The 27,025-nt window shown below is 37.9% G+C and overlaps 1 protein-coding gene across 1 annotated transcript in view; it reads right to left on the bottom strand.

Annotated features, from left to right (window-relative positions):
* Positions 1–27,025, bottom strand: part of CLSTN2 (calsyntenin 2) — a 197,679-nt gene that overhangs the window by 55,053 nt on the left and 115,601 nt on the right. Inside the window, exons 2-5 of the mRNA XM_017825577.1 lie at positions 26,167–26,362; positions 24,275–24,483; positions 17,782–17,931; positions 4,069–4,254 (exon numbers count right to left, since the gene is read on the bottom strand). Coding sequence (XP_017681066.1) covers positions 4,069–4,254; positions 17,782–17,931; positions 24,275–24,483; positions 26,167–26,327 — 706 coding nt within the window. The 5' untranslated portion in view covers positions 26,328–26,362. The remainder of the gene's footprint in view (positions 1–4,068; positions 4,255–17,781; positions 17,932–24,274; positions 24,484–26,166; positions 26,363–27,025) is intronic.

The following is a 27,025-nucleotide window of genomic DNA, read 5'->3' as shown; positions in this document are numbered from 1 at the left end:
AGTCACTAAAAAATAAAATTATTTGCACAGAGCACAAGAAACATCATCATTTTCACACTCAGTAGTCTTTTGTGCTAATTTTTATGTTCATTTTTTTAAACTTACAGAAGGACCAGAAATTCCTTGCACCATGGTGTATTATCAAAGGAAATATGCTTTTAAATGGGCATATGCTTATATTAGGCAAATTATGGGTGTAAATAAGCTTCATCTCTCACTCTATCTACTCTGGCCACGAAAATTTGGAAAGATCTGTTTTTTCCAATAGAATGAATCTGAGAGGAAACTCCAAAATGGAATTCTCTCATATTCACAGAACCATAGAATGGTTTGGGTTGGACCAGTCCTTAAAAGATCATCTTGTTCCAATCCCCCTGCCATGGCAGGGACACCTGCCACTAGCCCCACCCAACCTGGCCTTGAACACTCCCATACAGCTTGTTAAACTCTGATTTGTCAAGCTGCCCGGGTAAACTACTTTATTTTCCCAACTTAAGGACAGGTTTGTGTAAGAGCATTTGGGTAATCAGTACAGAGCTCAACAGGTTCTACTTTATCTGCCCATATTTTTATGGAGATTTACGGGTTACTTTGGAATCTCATCCTGTTAGTGTGTGTTAATCCTGCCCTGCGAAAAACCACTGGATTATGTGCTTGGGAGATTTAGCTGGAATAAATATGCTTTTTCTATCTTCATAAATCCAGTCAGAGTCCCAGGCTGCTCGGCCATGTACACAGACAGACCTGGAGCAGTGCAAGCAGGATATATCTGGAGGCGTTCCCAGAACAGTCTTGTCATGCCATGGATCAGTGCATTCCAAAAATGTAGTGACTGGTGTCCTTCTCTTCTACAATGCTTCCAGAATAATGCAGGAGCCACTGATGAAGCACAGTTTTGGACTGATACCCTCGAGGTAACCCTTGCATATTAAAGTGCTTGTTTTCACAAGCAATTTATGCAGTTGGCCCCACCTCCTCTCCCAGTCCTGCATATTTGGGCTCCAAACTTTGTGCCAGGATAAGCACAGAGTGATGCTGCCTGCTGAATTGGACCAGCCTCCTGGCTGAGCTCGAAGCTAATCAGCCAATAACACCAAGCCTAAATTATACTTTTTGATCAGATCAATTTTCTTTGAGCTTCTTGCAAAGCTACACAACCCAGGATAAAAGAGAGAGGGCGGAATCTTACCCGGAGCATGGCCTTGAATCAGTATTTCCATGTTTCAGTTTCCCAGTTGCCATAGGTGAAAATTAGCAATCCCATTGTTTTCTATTTTATCTACATTTAGAAGGAAAGAAGACAGCACCATACCCATCTTTCCACTAGATTCCAGGCTCTTTAACCAATTCTTGGTTTTAGTGTGATTTATTCTCCATGTTTTTGCAGTCCAAATTGTGCCTTTTAGACAGTCTTTACTTTTTATTATTGTCAGATGACGAGGTGAAAAAATGCCTACTAAAATGCTTTGAGGCACAACAATAATAACTCCTTGACTTTAAAAAGGACTCAAGTGTAATTTAATCATTTAAGCTGCCCACCCTGACCATCAAAGTGAGTGCAAATCACGGAGTTATGGAAAAGCAGACTTAAACCATACACTATACAACAATGAATTTTAATGTACTGTCCTCAGCATCTGTATTCTCCAGATTTCCAACAGATAAATGAAGAAATGAGCACAGGATTTATAAACTGGGTCTTTAACTATACAGAGAGAGCCCTGCATTTTCTACAGCACAGATCTGTGTGTAATCACTCAGTTCTGCACTCTCTGCAACTGCACAGTGATTTTTTTGCTGGTAGAAAAAAATTCAGGGTTTTCTTCTTTTTCAAAGAATTTTAGCACCCAGGAATTAGTTACAATAAGGTAATTTCTGGGAGAAAAACGACTTCTAGAAATAATGTAACGTGCTCTTGCAGGAGTTCTCTCTACCTTAAGGCTGGTAAAAAATATTAAATACCAAAGTGCAAGCCAGTCTAAGTGCAATTCTGATGTAAAGCACATTGTCACTTACAACCTTTTTATCCAAGTCCTATTACAAGTTTTTAGCATGTCTGCTCTCTATGAAGATATAGAAAACTTGAACAAAAAAAAAAAATATTCTTTCAGCAGTGAGATTTTTTTCCCCCCATTTACATATACTTTTAAACTATCTATTTTCTCAAGTGCTTTCTATTCTGTTCCTTCATGGATGTGCTCAGCAAAAGCTGGAAGTTCATCAGTAACTTCTGTCCTCCTGCCTGCAACTACTACAATGGCATTGACAGACCTACTGAAATGGTTTTGATCATTCTGCTTTTCACCAGCTTAGGCCTACACATGGTGCAGACTATGAATTATAGTCGGACTAGTATTGGGAAACACCCGGTTTATTCAGGAGAAAAGAGAAAGACTTGCAATTCTCTTTTCTATTACTGACGTGTCAGCAGGTAAGGCAGTGAAGCCACACTGCCAGCTGAACCCCTTACACTTTGCACAACCTTCCTCAATTGAGGACTTTTACAGCAGCTGAAGGTACCTACTTTCAGCCCTACACTTACAATGATAATATGGTTGGATATAGTGTTTTATGTCAAGGTAATGATTTGGTGCTTTAGTTCATAGTGACCTGCTCTGAACGACTGTGCCATTTGCAGTTCAGGTCTGTAACAGGATAAAGCAATGCTCCTTTTTCTGCCAATACAGGTTCTTGGAGGAGGCAGAAGTACTTCACTTTAGCTACAACATATTTATTTTTATTTAAATGTTAGTATTTTATGAAATCAAGTCTTGCTCAGCCTCTCAGATTTAATCTTATTAACAGGATGAAGATGCATACCGTTGGCAGATGGGTTCTCATCTGCTTTTCTAGGATCCCAGTCAGATGGAAAAAGATACAGGATTATAATTTTGATTGTTTCTGTAATCTTAACTAAGCAATTTTCAGGTTTAAAACATTCAGCTTTTATGACAATGCTATTATTCCTATTAACCTTTACTTATTTCCCCCATCTTCACTAGTAATTTGTAATCATAACCACAAAATATTTTTCCCTGGGACTTGGTCTCCATTTTTTATAATTTAGTAACGCTGACTGATAATTTTCATTTACAAAATTATTTCATAAAGGTTAGTGTATTGACCTTAACGTATCTGTGTGGTCATCAAAGCAGATGTAAGCCACACACCAGAGCACCTCAGGCCAAAATCCAAGCATTTAAATGGAAAAAAATTGTACAATTGCTACCGTAGCTCAGACAGGAGCCAGGGAAAGACACTGTGGAGAAGATGAGAACTAATGTTCCACACCATCAGGGCTTCAGATGAGGACTCTAAGAAAACAGAATTTTAGAGGAGAAGGAGAAACAGCAGATCTCAAAAGCTGAAAGGCTTAATATGTAGCCATTGCTTTGCCATATACAGAATCTTGAAGTCTGAAAACATACAGCAGTATCTTCAAGTATTGAATCTATCTTTCAAATATAATATGTATGTTTTACACCAAGTTATTAAAAAGTACGAAAAGGGAAGAAAATAATTAGGAAACATTTCTCCACTGGCCAACTCTTAGCTGAAATTCATGTTTCTTAGATATTTTTGCTAAAATGATTGCCCAAAATATTCTTTTACTTTTTGTTTGTTTGTACTCTGGCACAGCACCTAGCAGAACAGAAAGCTGAGTCAGGAAGACTCAAACACAACATAGAGATTCAATTCCCTTCAAATCCCACAGTCTTCCTATGATGGCAAATCTACACCTGAAATCTCACTACACTGTCACACCAGTATTTGTAGCAGAGGGAAGAAAGAAGGAGAAAGAGGTAGAATGAGGAAGGAGAAAAATAGAAAAGGGAATAGGAGCAGGAGAGAAAAAAATCACCAGGGAGAAATTATGAAAAAGACTTGAAAACATGGAAAAGAAGAACAGAGCACCCGTCAAATATCACCACTCTCTATATTTTCATTGCTACAATCTGAAATGAACCAGCTGAGCTAAACCCAAGTACTGCATGCTCACAGGTCACAAGGAATTGGTGCTTTATCTGGAAAAAATATTATTATCTCAACTGAAAAACATATTCATACCACATAATTTCTGCAGAGACTTTTCTGAGTACGTTTCACGATCGCAGCCCTTTCCAATGTAGTTGGTCTGCAATTCAATGGTGGTGTGTATTGAGGAAACTGGTCCATCACATGTTTCTAGATGAATGCTGGGAAACAAGGGGATGCTTCCAGAGCCAGGTTTGTATTCAATCCGTTTGTCCCAGTCTGAAAAAAAAAACAACAAAAAAACCCAACAAGATTCAATAATGATTAAAAAAGTGAAGGGAGTTACGTAATTTTAAATGACACATTGTTCTCAAAGGTCACTGTCTAAGGCCAAAAAACATTCTGAACTTGGCATCAACAAGTTACTGTATGAAAAAAACTTGGATTTTGGCCCTCTTTTTATAAGAGTGCCAGGATCAATTAAGTAACACTAGTGTTGTTAGAGTCCCACAAGCATGGGGTACATACATACCCTGACAAGAAGTGCTAATTGGTGTCAGTCTGGATCTCCAATGTCCATGGCCCTGTGACAGACTACGAGCTGACTCTACAGGGATGAGGCTGTCTGCTGCACTGAGTTTGGTCACATTTCATTGTTTTGTGATACAGAACAAGTATCTCTAAGGACCAGGCTATATACATCAGTCTAATAAAACACATCTGTAGTGCCACTTTTTGTCTTCAAGCATCTCACTAATTTGGTGAAGTATTAATGACAGGAAGTTACAGCTGAGTACTGCTCATGCTTTCAGCCAGATCTGACTAATCTGTGGTTTTGCTTATGCAGATGTCTCACAGCCCACAATATTTAAACAATCCCTTGCCTTAGGCAGCCACCTGTTTGTGCCATACATACCACTATGCTGCTCAACTGGAGCATTTAATTTTTTTAAATCCAATTAATTATGGTGTTTGCAACTTGCTTCAGAGAAAACCCAAACAAGCAGCAATAATTAAAAACATGTATTTCAGCTATCTTTGCAGTTCATATTTTCACCGAATCACAGAATGGTTAGAGTTGGAAGGGATCTTCAAAGATCATTTAATCCATCCCCCCTGCCATGGGCAGGGACACCTTCCACTAAACCAGGTTGCTCAAAGTCCCATCCAACCTGGTCCTGAACAATTCCAGGGATAGGGCATACACAGCTTTCCTGGGCAACCTGTGGCAGTGCTTCACCATCCTTATAGGAAAAAATTTCTTTCTTATATCCAGTTTAAATCTACTCTCTTCAAGTTTAAAGCTGTTCCCTCTTGTTCTTTTGCTACAGACCTTTTAAAATGTTTCCATGTGCCTTTCTGATAGGACCTCTTAAGCACTGAAAGGTAAGATCTTCCTGGAGCCTTCTCCAGACTGAACAATCCCAACTATCTCAGTCTGTCTCCACAGGAGAGATGCTCCTGCCCTTTGGCCATTTTCAAGGCCTTTCTCCTCGTTGCTCTTTGGTCAAGTCCAGCCAAGTTACCACACAAAGTAAGAATGTCATATTAATATGGAGATGCAAATAGTTAATTATTCTGAAGTCACAAAACTATTCAGCTCTGCTGTCTAATGGGCACATCTGTGTACCTGTGGAGCTTGCCACAAGAAGTGGCATCATGGCATACTCTCACATACAGAGCTGAAGTTTCTCTCACTTTTTTTGTCCCCTGTAAAAGAGAACTCCATAAATGGAAAAATTCTAAGTACTGGCAGTCAATGAAATCTCTGAAAGCAAATGGTCAGAGACATTCTTTCTAAATACCAGTGGAAAAAGAGTAATAGTCTATACATAAGTATATATATGCATTAAGTAGATGGAGGAATTCGGTCTTTTTCTACAGATTGTATTTCAGAAAGCTTGAAAAATAGTGCTCTCTCCCACTGCCTGAAACTGTATTAAACATTTCAGAGAAAATCCAAACATCCGTGTGAACATTTTGAAATGTAGGGCAATCATTAGTCCATAGTCCAGACAAAGAAAGGATGATACAAGTCACTGGTTTGTATTTCAGAATTCCCAGATTTTCTTCATGAATTTTAATCCAAATGGCACTGATGCAGCATTTTGTTATGAAGAGGAAGCTCAGGCTTCGTGGAACATTCTGAAAGCATGTTTAGTATCTATTTCCACTAAAATCTTTAGGACTTGTACATCACTGAGACAACTATGACTACTTTATTGCCTGTGCACACATCAGTTGAGTTGCTATCTCAGTCGTAATATTCAGGTAATTCAGGCCATTTGTTCCCTATTAAGTTAGATTTGATCTACAGTATTGCATAATTTCTTGGCAATTGTCAACTAAGACAGTTCCATTAGAATTTCAAGTATCATTGCAGCAATAGATTTCTCTTCCCTATTCATCACAGAAACTTGAGATTAACATTTTTCCAATTGAACAAGAGCAGCAAATTCCTTCAGATACTTCAGGTAAAAATAAAATAACTTGCTAATTTGGTGTTTGTATACAAACTGGTAATATATGAATTATTGATCTTTATAGTCTCTTATTCATCAGTTAAGACATTATATTCCTCTGCCCAAAAGAGAAAATAAAGAAAGTCATATATATATATATATATGAAACATTTCTGACTATTTCAGCAGCTTTCAGCCCATTTTAATTTCTCAGCTATATCAAATTAACCGGCACTCATGCAAAATATTCATAAGTGAATGTGAGATGTGACTGAATTTTTAACTGTAATATATCTGCAACTGCACACTTACCCCCAGCTATATGAAGAAATTCTTATAAAACCCACGCCATACAAAATGCCACTGCTCACAAGGAAGAATAATGGAAGCCCTCTGTTTCTGCCACATGGATTGGAAGAGGTGTTTTGTTCCAAGGTATTACCTTTTGGCTTGGCAGAAGTGGTAATTTGTACCCAGAGATCATAAACCCTGCACATTCTAAATCACTCACATTTATCTCAGCTCTAAATTGTTAAACATCAACTAGACTTGAATAAGTGTCTTTGTAATGGGCCCACTGCATTGTCATAGACCAGTGCTTATCCTAAACCCCACCAGCACTACTTTCACTGACTTACTGCAGATTTAGGAGTCTGCCAGGAAGTTCCTCTCCACGCTGAAGGCATTCCCAGGCAGGCATGAGGCAACATTGGAGTACTATACAACCCTGTGATAGCAGGACAGCCCTCAAAGGCAGCAACAGCTCTGACGCAGAACAACTGGCTTACTTATACAGTACCTGTGCCTCCAGCAATGCAGCATCCCAGAGCTGTTGAAGCTGAGGCCAGCACCCTCTGGATCTCACCACCAGTACAGTTAGGAATGTTGGAAAGCACTTAAGTTAGAACAACAACAAGTGGTGGCAATATGAAGAGCTTATTTTGAGAATAACCCAAGTGTTTAATTTCATTTTGAGTGGGGTGAAAACTGTTATTTTTCTTTCTTCCAGAATAATATCCTACCTTGGATTTACTAAAAAGATCAGCACCTTCCCTTCAGGAATGCGGTGGCACTTTTTCCATTCCTCTAGAACTGACTCAGAGGAAATGTCTCATGTAACCCGAGTCTGCAAAAGCCTCTGAATTCGGATACTTAAAAGATGTATCTTAAAATGTGTCTATTATGCAAACAGTCAAAAGATATACAATCCCACCTGAACTGGTAGGCTGCACTTAGATTAGCTAAACCCAACCAGCAGGGCTCTTCCTTTGACACAAACCTGCTACACCACCACATTACGTGCAAGTTTAGGAAGGTAAGTACTGTCTCCTCAGTCAGGGGAGAAAACTAATCCCATGGGGAAAATCTGAATACAACTAGCACTGTTTAGTCCTGCAGCCTTTGTTTGGATTTTTAAATTCAGCAGGCTTTTGCTTGTCACTTGTGGCACAAAGCTGCTCCGGACAATATAAGAGAGCCCCAGCTGGATTAGACCTACAACACAATATTAGAGTGTAAACATCACCATGTCAAGTTTGTGGCTCAGATTTCATCAGTTATAAGCAAACTGTGTACACTTGGATCTTCATCTCTGAAATATTCAAACTATTCCAAGATCAAAATGGATCAAACTTCAGTGAGAGTTTGAGCCTTTAAAAGTAAGTCCCAATGCACTAAATAAATATCCCTTTTAACAGAAAGATAATGTAGAGACTTACCTTGATCTCTACACTTAACATTTTCTATACATGACTGTCTTTCTTTGTGATCCATGTTTTAAATTCTGATTCATTTCTAATGCTAGTTGACACTAAGAAGCATTTAATCTGATTTTTTTCCTTGAAGGAGGATGGCACTGGTGCAGAGGAGTGATCTGATTCATGTTTCCTACATGTGTGTGGCTATAAACTTTGATTCCACCTCATGACATTAAAAATTATGGCAATGTAATTAAAGACAATTGTAACTCAGTGAAATGCAAAACTTCTCTCATGCTGGACTGATGATGTGCATCTTGGTGACTAAATGAAAGATAAAATTTATGTGGTGCTGTTAGTGAGTCTCTGCAGCATCTCTGTGTAATAGCTGGAACATAAGGTTCCCAGAGCAATGTAATTGGTATCTCTTCTGTTTCCTCTGCAGCATCTTCACATCTGCGCTATCCATGTAGTCTGGAGACTTGGCTAAAGGTTACTCTGCTGCCTTTTTTATGGTTTGGGGTTTTTTGTATTGTTGTTTTTCCGGGGTTTTTTGTTAATATATACACTTCACAGCTTTGCTGAAGTGTGGGGTTTTTAATTAAACATTTTTCTCTCTATTAATTTGAAAATCTGAAACAATTCAGAATAAATAAAAATTAAACAAAACAACACAAAACCACTTCACAAACAAAATCAGAACGTCTCCATAATTTTGCCAAAAGTACACTTGCTTTCATGATCTCTGAAACTCTCTGTATCTTAAAAGCAGTAGCCAGGCAGCTCTAGATGGTGTACAATGACATTTGGAAGAGCAGTGCACTGTCCTCACAAAACTACAATTTTCTTTCAATGTCATGAATTTACCAGAAAGTGCATCTTGCCAGAATATAACGTGCTGCAGCCCCTCAATAAACTGCTGTACAGTCAGGCATTCTCCATGTGGGAAAGATCAATGGCCATAAGACACTTCCAAAATGGAAGCACTTTGGTACTTGAATTTCTACTTTGAGCTCAGATAAGGGACTTTTTCGCAAAACAGACCCTGGGTAACAGTTCCTGCATATTTTCTCTTGGGCAGCATTTTCTCTATATTTAAGGACTTACAAATTGTGCCAATCTCAAAAAATTAATTTCAAAGGATTTTAATTTCCATATGGAAAAACTCCCCAAAACTCAAAGACACACAAAGCAATCACATTAACTGTTCAGTGCCTTTGTTTTCTGATTAATCCTCCTCAAAATTCTGAAAAAAGAACATCTGTACTGGCAAAAAAAGGAAATCTTAGCCTTGGAACAGATTTATCAAGAAATTCTGAATTCCCTTTCTTGACGCAGTTTAAAGGGGGACAAAACTGAGCTAACATTATTATTTTAATTTTAAATATATCATGAATGTTAAAATGGATCATCTGTTATGCTGTGTCATCTCAGAAGGAAAGTCAGCAAAAAGAGTGGCAGTGCCTGCATGCCTGGCCCTTTCTTAGATCCCTTTGTTTCTGTGAAGATCCTGAATAACTTAAAAAATCCAGACCAGTCAGGTTGTCTAAGTATTTTTGCATTCATGAAATGGAATATTTCACAAGGGAGCGGATTTGGTCAGATGTCCCCTGGTTAACTGGCCACAAATCACAGTGTGACCATCAGCAGGATCAATGGCTCAGTAGGATGCCTGGAATATAATACAATTGCTAGGTTTTAAAGGGTCAAGCAGCCACCACTAACAGAAAAAAAAAATTCTCTTTAATTAAACACACACATCTATTTCCCACATTTTAAATTAACATATATATGTATATAATATACTTATATCCATACATATATGAATTCACATACACATATACACACATGCACATATACATAAAATATTAATGTTTTTAGCCAACACTGCAAAGTAATCATTAAAGTTCAGAAAATTTTTAAGAGGAGAAAATATCAGTTTCACATCTAGCACCACTAGTCATAAAATAAGTGAAAGAAGGCTAATAAACATTTTTAGGTTTGACAACCAATCTACAAGCCAGTAACATACAAGTGACAGGACTACCATAGCTCAGACTAAAGTATGTGAAATGAGTGATTTATTAAGGAAATGCTAATCAGAAGGTCTGACTCAGTTAAAGGTCCTCCATAGCAAAGAGAAGACTCAAGTGAATGTCCAGAGCTGTAAGGCACCATGGTTTGCTAAGAGATTTGAATGCATATCTCAAAGCATAAACAAACATTCATATACACCTTTTCTGTCTGCAGCATGTTTTTAGTTTAAAAACAAAAAAAGAGACAGAAATTTGTACTAGTACAGGATGGTAGTAAAGTCTGCTGTTGGAGGAGTTCGTGAACCATAATGGTATAGCTGTTGTGCTTGACCTAGTGACACTGAATTCTTCATCAAGTCATAAAGTCCCAAGCCCTAATGTGCCTAATTATGCAAAATAAGCACATAACCATCTAAAAATATGAAATAACAGCATAGGTTAAGCTGTTATTTGCTGTGAGATTGCACTTGAACAATAACAGATATTTCCTGCAGAGTCAGAACCCCATGGGCACTAATAAGCCCTAATGAACCTCCACAAGCCTCACCAGGGGCCTCCATCTGCACCAGTGGGCCAAGAGCCCTGTTTTAGCTCAGCCCCATCAGGCTTGGCCTGACTCATGGTACATAGGGGTTCTGGTCTCCAGCTCAGCCACAGCGCTGGCCAAGGGGTCTCTTTATCCAAAAGTCAAGCCTGGACTTGGTGTTCTGGCTTGACAGCCCAACCTCATCACTATCGACCTGCTCCCCGACCTGATCCCAACTCTGTGGATACACTTCCAGAGACCTGCCTCCTCCCCTGAGGACTGTGGCTGAACCTGGCTCCCCTCAGTGGGGTGAGGGGCTGCCCTTGGTGAGGAAGGGTCTGCCAGCTCTGTTATTACAAATGGCTCCTTTTCTTTAGGAATTAACCCTGCTCTTGCTGCTCCTTTATACCAGCTTTAGAGGTGGCCAGAGAATTCTAATGGCTCTACTGAAGAATGTGCAAAATGCTTCTCAGATTCTGAGACAGACTCTGAAAAAACTGCATGGACTAGTGACTGAAATCAGTGAACTGAGTATGTCAAAACTTGTGTGGAAAGTCTTCAATTCTTAAGGCCGTGGTCTATCTAAGAATATGTGGAACCTTACACATGCAGAGAAAAAAGAAAGCATAGCAAAAAGCTTTGAAGCTAACTGGATATCCCTTGGTGCTTTAAGTTCTGGGAAGAGGAAAAGTTAATGGAACCACCAGCTGCCAGCTACACCTTGGAGATAAGAAATTTCTCAATGAAATTTCTCAATGAAAAAAATTTCTTCAACGAAGCTCATGGAGATCTTGCAGTTAAAATTAAAAAAAGGAAAAGACTTTTTTTGTGGTTGTAAATGTAGAAATGTGAACAAAGTCATCTTCCACAGAGGTACATGGAAATTAGAATCTAGTTAAATAGCTCTAAAATGAATGGTTACTTGTGTTAGTTAAGACAGGAAAGGCAGGCTTTAGTATTTCAGCTGTCACAGATATGAAGAACTGCCTACAGAGAGGGCAATAATGGGTTACTGTGAAAATGCAAAATTCATGGTACACAGGGAAGTAACTGGTAATGATCTGGGTGAGTCTGCCTTGGGAGTGTTATTTGATATTTCCATTTGCTGTCTTGGCACAAAACCAGGACTGTGTTAGTTACTTCTGCTAGGGAAAAGAACAGAAGGCAATGCTACATTAGAAGTCAATACAGAAAGAGGATATCCCAAGCACAGAATAAGATGACCTTGAGAACTGGTGTTACAGAAATAGTGCTTAGCAGTAATGATACGAAGTGCCAGCTCATGCTCAGGAACTTCAGCAAACTGGTGAGACATCACTGAAAAATGACAAGTAGAACAGGAGCTGATCCTATTAAGACAAGAACAGCATTTCCATGACCCACCAGACTGATACAGCCAGGCAAAAGAAAGGTAGTTTTGGAATATATAAAGCACTGTATCTTCAGTAAGAAACACATGAAATCTCCTGGAGTGCTCAGGGAAGATGTATTTAGCTGTAATGCATACACAGAACTTACTGAGGGAAGGAGAGCAAATCTTAGACTGAAATAGGTACGACTGCTTTCTCTAAATACATCTGGTAGTCAAAAAAACCCAATACTGTTGATACAAATACATAAACAAGTATGAACATATGTAAATTTTAAGTTTAGAAATCAATAGTACTCAGGAGTTCAGTTAATTTTCAAATGCCTGGAGTGATTATTTAGAATGGGTTTTCTACTAAAATGGTGCCATTCAAGTTAATAGCCAAATGTAAGTATTTCATTATGATTACCTTGTTTGAAGGATGTATGGCTAATGCATGCACAGCAGTGCCAAGCCTAGATTGGCATAAAGACTCCCTGCTTTGCAATAAATTTAATTTTCAAAAATATTGGTAAATATCTTAGAGCTAAGACAACCCAGGCATTGTATTTTAAACTGCTAGGTATGTGCACAAGAATAATAGAAATTAATTTATATTTATTGCAGAAAATACTTAGCCCTTTAAAATAGTTCCTGAAGACTAGGAATATTGTTCTCATAAGCAAGGTTTCTGCACTTGACCACCCTCCTAAAGCCAATTGCTTTAGTAATCATATTCCTCCTTGTTAAAAGCACTGGCAGCACAAAAGCCAATACAGTTTTGGTTTTTCTCAGTAATTGCACCTTACTAAAAGCCCACATGAACACACTCCTGAAATCACTCAGCATCTACTGCAAATAGCACCTGTGAAGTATGTTGACTCAGTGATCTAAGATCACTCTGCTACTAAAATAAAAGGTCCTGCCCTTCTCTGTACAAAAGAAAGATTTTATTTCAGGAGGAAATACAAGCTGACCTGACCTGTACACGGGCTCTGAATGACTATTCAACATTAAAGAGGTGGTAGGAATGTGCCTTTTGGTGGTGGCAAAGCCCTAGGTCACCCAAGTGAGCCCTACATGCCTTAGAAAAGAAGTGACATGCAGTATGTTTGATACATTAACTACCTTCGTTAAATATTTTTAGAATCTATTAGGTGAATAAACAAAGAGAAGCCTTTATTTCAAACCTATTTTTAAGCAAACACTATTTAGAAAGTTAGTGAATTTTTCAGGAACATCTCTTTTTTTAAGATGAATTTTTAAAGAACTTCAACTTTATTTTGTTACCTGAGGTAGTTAGGTGTGTGTGTATATCTTTTCAGTTTGGTAAAACACTTGAAGCTGGATACTCTGAAATCCTGTTTTCTAATCAGAGTAATTGTCTTTTAAACTGGATATTAGTCACCATTGCTTATGCAAGGCCATATGAAATTTGGCAGGAAAAAAAAAAGTCTTCTTTATAAGAAGAGGAGAGAGGAGCCAACGTGACTTCTAATTTTTGGACTGTTGTCTTTGCTACATACTTATCTCCCCAAGAAACACATTCAGCCTTGCCTCTTTGTTTGAGGAAAGCAGAGTTCTCTGATATTTTACTGAGGTATTCAGCTTGTTGGTTTAAAGGAGTTTTTTTGTTTTAATAACTATTTCCTGTCCAAAATTAATAACATTCTAGGGAGCAACCTGACTTGTGATTTAATTGTCAATAATTGAGCAGACCTTTAACAGTCTCAAAAAATATTATTTTAAGTTTCTGGGGACATGATTCTGCCCTTCCTTTTTTGAGGTTAAACTCTATTTTCTCCCCACATAATGGATCATTCACCAGAGAGCTCAGTATAGGAAAAATTGTTTTCAATTTTCTGCTATCCTGCATCTTTCAGCACACTGGTTTATATTTAATTTCCATTTGTTATATTTGTTATCCCACTACACAGGGATGGTAAGATTTTTGTGAAGACTGTTCCTTAAAGTAGCAGAAACAAGACAAGACAATATTATAGTACCATAAATGAGCTAAAGGAAACCTGGTTTAGATTGAAGGGCTTTGACTCTAATTTCACCTTACACTTTTTAATGAAAATACCATATGGATATTTAGTACTGTGTTGCCACAAGTCCATCTACTCTGTTTTGCATAAGGCAGATGTAACTTTACAGAAATCTGTATTTGTGACATTAAAACTACTGCAGTGAAAGGAACCACAATGGAAGTGAATCTACAGGAAAATCATGTAGTGTGTGCTTTGTGTCCACAGAACTGAAACAAAGGCAGGGCCCTGGAGGGGTGGACAGAACCCCAGGGAATGTGACTAAGATATTCCTTAGTATAGAAACTCAGTAATTGTGTTTAAAAAATATTTTAAATAAAAACTCAAAGTATCTTCAACTGCAGGTGGTGTAGAAAATACTATCATTTAGCTTTCCATTATAATGTAGTCTCTTTACTTACCTGGCACTAAGTAATCACTCCATTGTTTAAAAATCATGGAAATGCAAACACAGCTATCACGAAGAGAATTTGTAGCACAGCTCTAAAAGTCAGTAGACAAAACCCACCAATGAGAAATTCCAATTAAAATAACTGATTAAGAATTAATTCAGTTCATTGATTTACATTTTTATCCTTGCTTAGGATACTAATAACATTTTAGAGTAATCTCAGAATGGTTTGATGTCAGTTTGTTTCTAAAGTAGCCTCTTAGTAGAGAGGAGGCTTTTTTGCTGAAAATGTCTGTGTGGGAATGCTTGTTGATTGTATATTAATGTCTGTCATCAGAGAGTAAGGAGTAACTCCTGGATTTAATGAAGACTCCAGTGCTATTACCCAAGGGAATATTGACTAAAGAACAGCACCTTGGCTTGTTGAGTCTTATTTGCTCTGCTATACATGTCAGTCACATGGAGCGGGCCCGAGAAACAGCAATAATTTTGTATATTGTTTTATATAAAGCCTATTCTCCCCTGTCCTAGCCCTGCACAATGGAGGTTATTTGAAGGGCATCTACACTGAAACCTGTTGCACTGAAATTTTTAACACTGAATCTGCATTAGACTACTACAATCTCTATTCATGACAGTTGCATAAAAAGAGTGCACAGTACTTCAAATTACAAAAGCCATTAACTTTTAAGAACTAGGTGCCAATGCTATAAATTGAAATTCAAAGTATTTATTTGTTCAAGCTAACACTGAAGAACAAGAGAAAAAAATCACATGTAGTATTTTAGCAACTTCTATATTATAACCAAAGACTCAGAATATTTATCTTTTCTGTCAAAAAACCTCCCATTATTTTACCTCCCTTAGTCATCCAATCTTTACAAACATAGCATTATTTCATAGAAGATGGAGCATACCTGCTGGTTGCCCCTTTGTGGGGAGGTCACAGAGTGACAAACACAGGGAAGAAAGGACACTATAAATATCCTCTATTCCTAGTCTCTTTAAATACTGGAAATAATCTTAGTAAGTTTTGCTTATTTGATTTTTTTTTCCTAGCAACAGTTAATATTTACAGATATTGGATCAAAGGGGAAAACAACATCACATCTATGAATTTCTTCACCTTTAAAAATAAATAGGCATAAAAAAATCTCCTCGAGGGAAATGTATAAATTTCTGGAAGTATTATGTTGCAGCTCATTTTCAAGTTAAAATTAATGACTTAGTAATTAAGAACTAAAGCCCTACCTACCCAATTGTTTATCTAAAGACCTTATACTCGGAGTAGGAAACATATTCCCTTGCACTTGCTGCTCTTTGACCTGGGGACGTGCCAGGGAGGTGTCACCTGTTTGACAGATGGTAAATGATAATCCCATGTGGATGACATGGAATAAGATGGAGCAGAACATATTGAGCTATTTCATATTCTTACTTTACCTATGATAAAGGCCTATCATAAAGCTTCATCAGACCACAAGGGAGAATGACTATTCATGCCAAATTTCCACAGAAATAAACAAAAATGAGTGCTATCAAGGCATATCCTTTATCATCTGAGATGCTTTAGACAAGCTGCTTTAAACTCTCACATACTGGATTCTTTTTTGTTGATTTGTTCCTTTGTGTATATGCTATTTTCTCCATTTGCTCACCATTACAGGAAAAAACAACAACCTGGCAGCCTCTCATATTGAGTACTTAGTGTTACCCCAAACACGAGCCACACACAGATCTGACTTGTAGAAGAGAAGAAAATAAACTTTACATGCATAAAAGATCAATGGCTGAATTCCATCTTCTCATTAAAATCTTAAATACCTTATAAACACTATATATAAACAAGCATCAAAAAAACCCCCAAAACCCAACCAAACCTGATTTGAGGTTGTTTCTACCTGGTGTCTATTAGCACCCCATGGGACCAGTAACAACCATCTGTCCTATAATGATGTTTGAACTATGAAATAAGTATGACAATACTGGGCAATACAAACATCATTAAACACCATTTAAACACCATTAATAGGTATTTTTGCAAAAATTATTCAATCAGTAAAATATCTAATATGGAAGTAATATGGAAATTTTAAAAAATAATCATCAATTGCACCCATTTTAATAAAAATTCCAAGCTAATCTGGGAGTATTTCATTTATTTGAGATAACTCCATAAAATGGAAACAGAACATTTCTACAGTGTAAAGAGCCCATATTGGTTTTATGGAATAAATCATGGGGTTTTGAACAATAAGATCAGTTAGAATATGTGGAAATAGTTCATAGGTATCATATTTTTTCAATAAAAATGTTCTTCAAAGTACTTGGGTAGGTGGGGAACTAGTACATGCCTGAAGAATTGAAATGTAGTTCTGCTCTCAGTGAGACCTGTGAAAATGGAATCAATGACATGCAAACATGTCATTACAAGGTCCTGTAGACCAGGGCTTCCCCTTTTACAAAGAAAACCTTTTTTTCCTTCTAAATGTCAATCTGCCAATTTACCTTTAAGCACAACAGACAAACTGATTTTTTCCTTCTCAATCATTCTGGTTAAAAATTACAGTTATGAAGGTCAGGTTAGTCCTGAACGGCATCTGCATAATGTGGTTACATCCAATTGGTTTGTCCCTAATCCAGTCCTCATTTTCATCTTAATTCCTTGTAATTAGTGGCATATCTATCTTCCTAGCACATTGCCAGCTGGGGTTTTCTCCATTTCAGACAGTGTGGATCCTTATAACCTTTTTAGAAAATCAGTTCCTCCTGAAATGTCTCAATATGAAGACAGTAATCAGCATAGAAAATGCCTTTCACTCCCACTGCCAGGTGAGTGTGTCCTGACTCATAAATGCTCCTGAAAGCCAATTTTGTACCTGGAACAAGATAATCTGAACAACTCTGGCTCACGTGGGAAAAGTACCTTCTCATGGTGGCTTCAAGAGTTTTATTTAAAGGAATAGTAAGATAAAGGCAAATCCTCAGCATTTTTTTCCACTTTCCAGTATGTTCAGACTGAATTATAAGGTAGCTTATTAGAATAGAAATTTGTCTTACTCCCTTTTTCTAGTCTGATCTTTGTTCTGACTAGAAAAGACACATGAAAAATGTAAACAACCATAGGATTATTATCCACTTTGTTGGAATGGAGCATAAGAAATAGCAACTTTAACATACAACTGTAATAAGCACCCCACTTCCCTTACTGTGAGGGGGAGGAAAAAAAAAAACCACCAAAGAAAAGAAATTTAAACAACAAAAAAATTGAAATAGATAAGCTATTAAATCTTACCTTGCCAGCCTGGCTTGCACACTGGTTTGACATTAACTCGTACTAAGACATCTTCTGTTGCATGTTTTTGCCCACAGTCAAAAGCTGTTACCATTATCTCGTACTGGTGCTGTTTATCATAGCTGAGTTTCTCGGTGTTCCTGATGTTACCTACAGATTCAATGCAAGAAAACATTCAGAGATTCATTCTTGGCTAAGCATACACAGACTGTAACATTTGGGTCCTGGTTAACCAAGTCCTTTGTGACTTCAAACTCTCTGAAGCACATGGGACATCCGCAGGCAGGACAGTTAAGAGGAATAGGGAGTATTTTCTTTCAATCAGTCAGAAAAATAAAGAAGTTCTTAGGTAAATATAAGATGCTGGGGATATAATGTGGGCATGAATATATTAGAAAACATGTGCTTAATAACACTTTCTAAAGTAAGACAGTAAGACTAATTAGCAGTCATATCTTGAAATGTAAAGTATGAGTAAGTGCACCCTCCTCTTCCACATTGTCACAGAATACATTGCTTTAACATGTCAGCCACATTCCTGAGATCCACTGCTGAGCATCTGCCCAGCCTAAGGATCTTCCTGTTTTTCCAAAATCTATTACCTTTCGGATGAGAGACATTTTTAGCCCTTTAACTCCTTTCCCTGGGTTTTAAAAATAGAAAGAGCCCCAGAATCAACGTCTGCATTAGAGTGTTAGCAGTATTTGATACGAGAGCACAGTTATCACATGAAAATAAAACTCAGACACAACAGAGATTATCTGCTGAACCTGACACACATATAAAGGTGACAAATTACCTGTTTCAGGAACAAAGACATTGGAACTTTCAGAAAGCAAGGGAAAGATCTTAGAGTAGTTCCTGCAGCACTGGAAGAGTACTGTGCAGAGTGTATGTTTTTGCTGTTAACAAGCTCAGCATTTTAATTCTGTCCATTTGCACTGAAATTTACTTCTTATACAAGCTGAAACTTCAGCCTGTTTAATATGTTTCACACTTTTGCTCAGGGTTGTTTGTTACATCACCTCTTTGAGGATTTTTGTTCTAGAATTCAAGAAACGAACTTACACTGGATCAATGCTACACATAATAACTGCTTACAAGCAAGGACCAGCAAAATCAAGTTGTTTGGGCAAAATCTGAAATGGGAGCCCTCAAATCCTGGAATTTAGTCAAATACAGTCAACTGATTCCCACAGGTGCTGGTCAAAGTATCTGTTGTTAGGCATGCAACGTTAGGCATTGTTTGCAGGTTTGGGGTTTATTTTCTTTTTTTTTTTTCTTTTCATTCAAATGAATGAAAGACAGGAGAAAGCAAATAAATGCAACTGCTTTAAGAAAGTCTTTCACTAAACCTCCATTAGTTTGACAAGACTATTAGCAGGTGTCTCTGTCACTGATGCACACTCCTTATCTTGTCAGAGCCCACCACTTTTCTTTCTACTACTACTACATTAAAGCCAACTTTATTAGTTTAATTGAAACTGTCATGCCAGGCCCGAAGGAAGGCTTCTTTTGCAATTATCATCATATTCAGGTTCAAAATCTGTAGTCTAAACAAATCCTTACTTACATCTGCAGTTAAAATCAGGCCCAATACCCCATTTGCTGTTGGCTTTGAGTCTCCCTCTCCCTTTCAGAGCAAGCACGGAAGAGGACAAGCCCTCTTATTACTTTTATGTCTCAAGTGGAGAAACAGAAGACCTGCTGAAGGCTAATATGGAAACAGTTCTGTGTCCTACAGCTTCTGTGGTTCTGTCTCTGGGGTACACTTCATCTCACCAGGCATGTTTAGTTCTGCCATGTAGACTCCTCTTCCCTCCACAAAAGCAACTGCAATAACAATACCAACCACCTCATTGTTCTTGAATTAGCAATTGGCAAAACAATTTAATCTACCTGTTTTACGATCTTGAGTTGCTTGATTAGTAGCTGCCTAAGAGCATTTAATGAAAAGCTGCCACTATGTATGCTTAATTACTGTTTTGATATCTGCTCAGTTGTTCTTTCCTGTCTGCATTATATTATTTCTTACATGAATCTTTATATTTCTCTATTTGCTTCTCTTTGGTATTATTTTAGTCCATAATCAGCAAAGAGAATTCTCAATAAACCCAAATTGCCTGAACCTACATGAGCAGACTGCTAGAACTTGTGTGGCACATTAACTGTCCTATAAGATTTATAAATCGTTACAACATATTTACATTTCACTAAATCTCTCCTCCAAGAATGGTATTCCATTGTGGTCTTTTAAGATTTGGACTACAAAGATTCTCCCTATTATGTGTTATTCTGGAAGGTCATTTGGATGTCTTGCAGATGTTACCCAATAGTTTATTGATTTCCTAATAATTTTTTTGTTACCTCTGATCTTTTATGATTGTTTGGGTTTTAACAATTTAATCAATATGATTAAAAAGTAGACACAGAAGGGAAGCACTATAAATACAGACTAATTAAGGTTTTAGAGCTGATAGTCTGAAAGTTTCTATTTACATGTCACCCAGAGACAAATAGGGAATTTAATGTTAAAAAGAGAAAAATGTAATGGGATAAGTAAGTATATTTCTACACAGTTCACAATTAGGTCATAAAATATTCTTTTTTTCCACTCTTCCTAAATATCTGCCTTTTCCTGGAAATACCCAGAGGTATAACAGATTAAAAATCCAAAACCCAGATAAATGACTACAAGAATAAAACAAATCCTGCCTGAGGATACAGACATTTACAGCTCTGTTTCTTCAAGGCCAGTTTTGGGGATAGGTTGACACAGACATCCCTCTTTTATGGCTGTCTTTCACCTTACTTTGAAGCAGTCACAAGAATGGGGAAAGATTTGGCTCATTTACTATGGCAATTCCCCCTTAAATTCCACACTTACTTCCTGTGGGCATAAAAAGTATAAAACTGAATCTCCTAACTCTTCCAAGAGCTGAGGGATAGTGTTACATGAGTGGTCTGACTCGAGCCTGCTCACAGGATTGGCAGGTCAACATTTCCACGGGCCAAGAGCCACCAGGAGCTCTATTTGACCATAAACCCACTGAAGGATTAGAATTTCCTCTTGTCAAAGAGGCTAATTTTTCAACGAAATTGGAAAGAGTCTGTGGTTTAATAGAAAAATTAATAGCAGATGCTTAGCTTTAAAGTTTCGCTACTTTTCTGACCACATGAAGTTTACACAGCTCCTACCACAGGTCTCAGTGCTGTAAAGGATGACCTTGTGAGGTCCAGTTCACCTCTGTTCTTTAAGATGTGTAACCTGATAGAACCTGTACTGACAGGACAGATAAGCCAGTATCTCATCCTCACACTGAACAGTCTGAACACATATTTGTGAAGTGCTTCCCAGTGGTGGGTGGCAAATAATAGTTATCCCCATTTTAGAGATGAGAGTAGGTCAGAGCTGTGGCAGAATTTGTATCTATACCCGAGTTCTCTGATCATCTGACCATGATCCCTGATAAATAAATGCACAAGATGCATAGAAATGTTGTTACCTGGCATTACAACAGATCTGAATTGTGGTTTAATTTTTCTGTCACCTGAAAAAAGCCTACACAAAATTGAGAGAATAACTGACATGATGATCGGGACTCTCTGCCAAGAAGAAAACTACACCAATCTGCATGCAATAGTACTTTAAAACATATTATAACTTATACCTTTAGGCCCAGTTCTTTGCATAGCAAAGCATAAATTTGTCCTCTGCCTTTACATGATTGTATTTTATGCCTAAGAGCTCATTACCCTCCAAGTTAGGCTCATCATATACAAGAGTCAATTTTATTAGTGCTGTGGTTTCATAACACAATGTAATTTTATTCACAAGGAAATCACATACCAAGGGCCAGAGTTGCCAAATGCAAATGGGAAGCTTTATATTACGTGCCTTTCGATGCCTAACTTACAAAGGCTTAGGATGTGTAATATAAATTTTCAAGACAATGAAATGCTCCATGCATGGAAGTAGATACAAAAAATAAGTTCTGTCTAAAAAGACAATGATCTGCCAAACTAAAAAGAGCTGATGGAATAGCATGTTCATCTTTCTACAGACCTGTGTTTTTGGTTCATTTCATAAGCTGGTGGTGAAAAAATCCACCATTTGGGACAGACAATGGCATGTTTTCCTCACCACCACCCACCACACCCACCTCACCCCTTCTTTTTGAGCCCCCTGCAATATTTAGGTTTGACTGTAGGCATCTGGTTATACTCTGGCTGGGCAATGAAATTCCACACTTACATGACTAAAAAGCAGAAAAAATTATAACCTGCAGAAGACACAAGAACCCAGATTTGTAGTTCACAATGGGTAAAAAAACCTATTAACAAGAACCCTAATTAGCACAGTATTAGCAGGCAGCCCCAGGCATTTCATACACCTATTTTAGCCATCCTGTAGGGGAAAAAAATGGGCACATTGCCAAAGAATTTGCACCAGAGAAAGTTTATATCAGCTGCCACACAGAGACATTCTCAGCAGTGAAATGTGTTGGAACTAAGCAATGTATTTCTGTCACAAAATAAAAGTGTAACCATCTATTTTAACTCTGTCTCTAATCCCAGTAGGTTTAAGCAATTACCATTATCTTAAAAATTTGCAAATTAGACTGCAATTACTGTTGGTTGTGGCAGCACTGTTCTTTTAGTGAACAAATAGATCAAAAAATATTAATTGAATTAATGGCCAAGAAACTGCAAGTATTACAACCTTATACCAATTATTCACTGTGGGCTTTAAAGTCATGTTTAAATCAATGATTTTCTCATTGCCTTTGCTGAAAAGCAGGTCCCAGGCACATAAGGACAAAGATGTAACCAAGGATTCCTGACATTTCACATGCTTTTGATCATGCCTCTGACTGTAAAAAACCCATGATTACTCCTGAGGCAGCTGCACTGTGTGATAGGAGCTGAAAAAGCACAAGCAGTAGAAATGCCTACTCTGTATCTTGCTAATTTTAGTGTATTATTTATCCATGATATCTGTCACAAACCTGGTATGAAATTATGAAACTTGTGTAAGTACCCAGCCCCACAGGAGGCAAATCCCACGGAGCTCTGGAAAAATAATAGTTTCAAACAGAAACATGGAGAACTTCCTTATATGACAAAATGGGAAATCTCACAGGTAGAAAAAAGTCCACAGAGGGGGAAAAGCTTCTAGGGAATTGCTCATTTCCAAATGTCCCCTTCCTGTAAAAAATCCTTTGTGCAATTCTCTGGCAAAAGATTACTGTGCCAGATGACCTCATTTACTCAAACACAAACATACTCATCATGATTATACCTCCTATATCGTATACTTGCCTCCCAGTGTATAATAACATTTTCCCCAATGTCATTACAATTTATTGATGCCAACAGGTTATTACCTTGTGATGCTCAGCTGCTCATTGTGCAAGAACTGCACAAATAGAGATGAATAATTTTTGAACAGGGTAAAGAGCTTTTATAAAAAATCCCAACATTAAAATGTCTGCTCAGAGAAAACAGGAGCTCCATGCATGCTTTCAATTTCCAATTTGGCCAAAAATCAGATTTAACTTCCAAACAGTGCTCTTTTCTTACATACAACATGGATTAAATGCTTCTGCTAGGGAAGATAAATCAGAGCACTGGTAGGTATGCACACAGGGTGCTTGTTCCCAGGAAACTATTTGGTGTTGTCTGAAGCAAGTGGAGAATGGGAGGGAAGATGTTCCACACACTTTTTATGGAACCCAGCCACCACTCCCAAACACAGTGTCATGTTCTGTGCTGCTCCCTGGTGAGAAGTTGGCTGGGGAAAGGAGGAAGCTGACATAGAGGGCCATCAAGCTCAAAAACTGCTGCATGTGGAAAACTTTATATGGTTTATTATTTTCTATATAATACTACATATATTAGAAAAACAACTAAAACCAAAACCCACGAAAAATGGTACTAATTCTGCAAAGCACATTTTCTTCCATACTGCAGAATAATGGACCTGCTTCAGGAAGCCCCACAAATGGGCACATCTGTGGGCCCACAAGCCTAAAATTTTAACAATCAATAAATGCATCTCGAATATTGTCAATTCTATATTCAGGGTCAGCTCCAGAAAGCTCAGAGGAATGGGGCTAGCTAGAATCCAATGAATAAACCCTGTCAGGTAGGACTACATGCTGCATTAGGAAATGCCATCACTTGGATGAGAAACTAGATCTGAGACAATTAAGAGGACGGACTGAGCGACAGAGGAACGTACTGCTCGTCTAGAACAGGTGGTTTAATTTCCACAGTAAATTTCTGTGCTGTTTTCTGCCCAAATCTTACCTAAAAGGGCTGGAATTTCCCAGCGTAACAATTCCTTCATTCTCAGTGATGAGTAGAGGATTACTCTCCAGAGTTAACACTCAAGCCAGGTTCCCAAGTAGTATCAACAGGCAATTATCCCATCTACAGAAATTGTTGCTCTCTGTCCCAGAACTAAGGACTGTTCATTCTCCACACTCACCATTCCTGTCGATGGCAAAGGGAACATCTGTTGTGACAATCTCATAGTTGCAGATCTGGCTGTACTGGGGGGAACAGTCCTCGTCTATGGCCTCCACCTGCAGGATGCTGTCATAGATCTTCCCCTCCGTCACAGTGGCCTTGTACACGCCCTCCTTGAATGCTGGTGAAAACTCATTGACATCCTTTACCTGGATGTGGACTACTGCCCTAGAATAAGTAAATAAGACATCAAAGAGAAAAATTAATTTCTCGTGGCGCCTCACTAACAGTTTCTTTTGAAAACACTTGAAAAGACTAACAAAACATATCTAGAAAACTCTGTAAGTACCTATTAAAATGAGATATTACTGAATTTCTATGTTTAATTTACCCAATTTAGTATCCTAATGTGGCACTAAGTAAAAGTCTATTGCCACTGCTTGTAGGGAGAGGACTTCATGGTGCTCCCTATTAAAATCACTCTGTCTCTTAAAATGAAGTCAATGATACCATTACAGTGTAAAATGAGCAAAGAGAGAGGAAGAAAATTACAGTAGTCTTGCATATTCACTGCATAAAAATGGCCAGTTTATGAACATTTTTCCTATTAAATAAGGCTTCTTCTGCTGATTATAATTATCTAATCCTTTAATTAGTTACAACACTGTACATGTAACCCATTGAGGTCTTTAGTATTTAATGAGTAAACTCTAAAGGCCTTGCTTTGAAAAAATTTGCTCTCTAGTTTGATAGGCAGAGTAACAGAGGGACAGAGAAGTGAAAGGACTTTTGAGATCAGTGGCAGAGCCATTAGTGTAGCTAATGTGGAGTGTAGCTTAGTGTGGGGTTTACTGTAAAAAACATTACAAGAAAGGGTAACAAAGTCTGGTGTTGATGAGCCACATTTCAGTTAGTTGAGATTAGACCCAAATTTTCCACAAGTGGAATGTACCAGCTTGTTACTGACATGAGAGAGGGAAACATGATAAAACTTAATACTATGAAGCAAAACCTGTTTCTGTGATTTGGTAGTTATTTGATATTGCAGGCTTCCTTCTAAATGTGTATTCTTTTTAAATATCCTGAAAAACTTCAGCATGCATTATAGACCTAATTAAATTTTTAATTATCATGTGTCCTGGATCAGGAAAAGGAAGAACGATTACTATAAATCATTTACTTAAATGGCTCTCAGCAAAATGAACAATTTGTACAGCACTTACACATCTACATGTAAGTTAAATTCATCTTTAATGACAAATGGTCTGGAGATTAGTTCCATGAATGAAAAGGGAAAAAGAAGGCCCTGTACCACTTAAGCTTATGCAGAGAACTGGCTTCAGAACAAAAAGTACCACCTACTGACCTTCAATACACCTCTCTTTCAGGGGATTTTAGTTCCTCTGAGACTTGCTGTCCAAAAGCTGAGGTCAGAAACTGTCCAAATGCAAACCCTGCTGCAGCTCAGAGACATACATATACTAAAAGAAGAGGGTCATTTATCTGTTTTTACCTTTTGAAGTGAGATGAACAGAGAGAAAACCTATTCAAAATTTGCAATTATCAGTTAAAAGCCAGCTTCTTGTCCTGGATGATCTGTTTAGTCAATGTATTTAACATGAAAGCAAGAATGGAAAAAAACCTGAGATGCATTTCTCCACTTGAACAGGAATTCTATTAAAAGCTTTAATAGGAACCATTGTAGAATGGGTCAAACTGCAGCAAGCAAAAAAGAAAAACATTTTCTAAAAGGAAAAAGGAATGAAAAAAATGGATGGATATTGCAACAGTGTTTCATCTTTGCTATATTTGCTTTCTACCTGACAACAATATGAAAAGGAGCCCTTCAATATACTACAGAGCAAACGTATGCCTAAGCAAAAAAAAAAATTCCTCCTCATTTTCACCCACTTGTGAGATTTCTTCCAGTTGGTTCCACTTGGTCCTGATCCACAGTCATAGGCCTGGATGATGAATGTGTATTCCTTCTGCAGCTCACAGTCAATAGGACTCTTTGCTCGAAGACGACCTTCTCCAGACGTCTTGTTCAGCACAACAGCTTCAAAGGGCATTTCTTGTCCATGGATTTTAAAAGCACATATTTCACCTGTGAGGAATAGCATAAAACAATCATAACTGGGAGGGTCTAAGTCTTATGCACTGGGGTGACACTTGAGAAGTTCAGCTGTATTTCACATGCTGCTATAGATGGGGAAAATACAGACTCAGACATCGGTTTATAATATGTCCAAAGGGTTCATTAACCATGTGCTTGTACAGTGTGATGTGGAGAGTGCAGCTCTGGCACTCCCCTCTTCCTCTGTCATTAATAAATGGTTTCCTAAAGTCCTAGAGACCATTCCACATGGTACTAACAGCAATGCCGAGCTACTTTATTTTTGAGCTAAATTAAGATACTGTATTTAGCTAAATAAAACAGGAAAAAGAAAATAAGATAATGTTTTAGAGGTAGCCCTTTTTTAACTGTTGTCACGCCTTCTTTGAGCCACTCGAGCTGGCAGGTGGTAGCAGATGTTCAGATTCTTGCAGTTTAGTTTCCCAACAGTGAAAAAACTAATGGTGCAGAACACGGGCACATTCAAAATATATCTCGCTCTATTTACAGATATACATCATCTTTGGAACAGAAGTAGCTGAAGGAACACAGACGAGTGTCCCTTTTGGACATCTCAGTCACCCACCCACATTCACAGGCTCATACATGAATGCCTTCTTGGCAGCAACTCACTCTGCCTCCAAACTGCCTCCT

This window comes from Lepidothrix coronata, unplaced genomic scaffold, assembly GCF_001604755.1.
Source record: "Lepidothrix coronata isolate B3197 unplaced genomic scaffold, Lepidothrix_coronata-1.0 Scaffold120, whole genome shotgun sequence".
NCBI classification, from domain to species: domain Eukaryota; kingdom Metazoa; phylum Chordata; class Aves; order Passeriformes; family Pipridae; genus Lepidothrix; species Lepidothrix coronata.
Note: the sequence above shows the minus strand (reverse complement) of the source record. Positions and strands in the feature narration are given on the sequence as shown.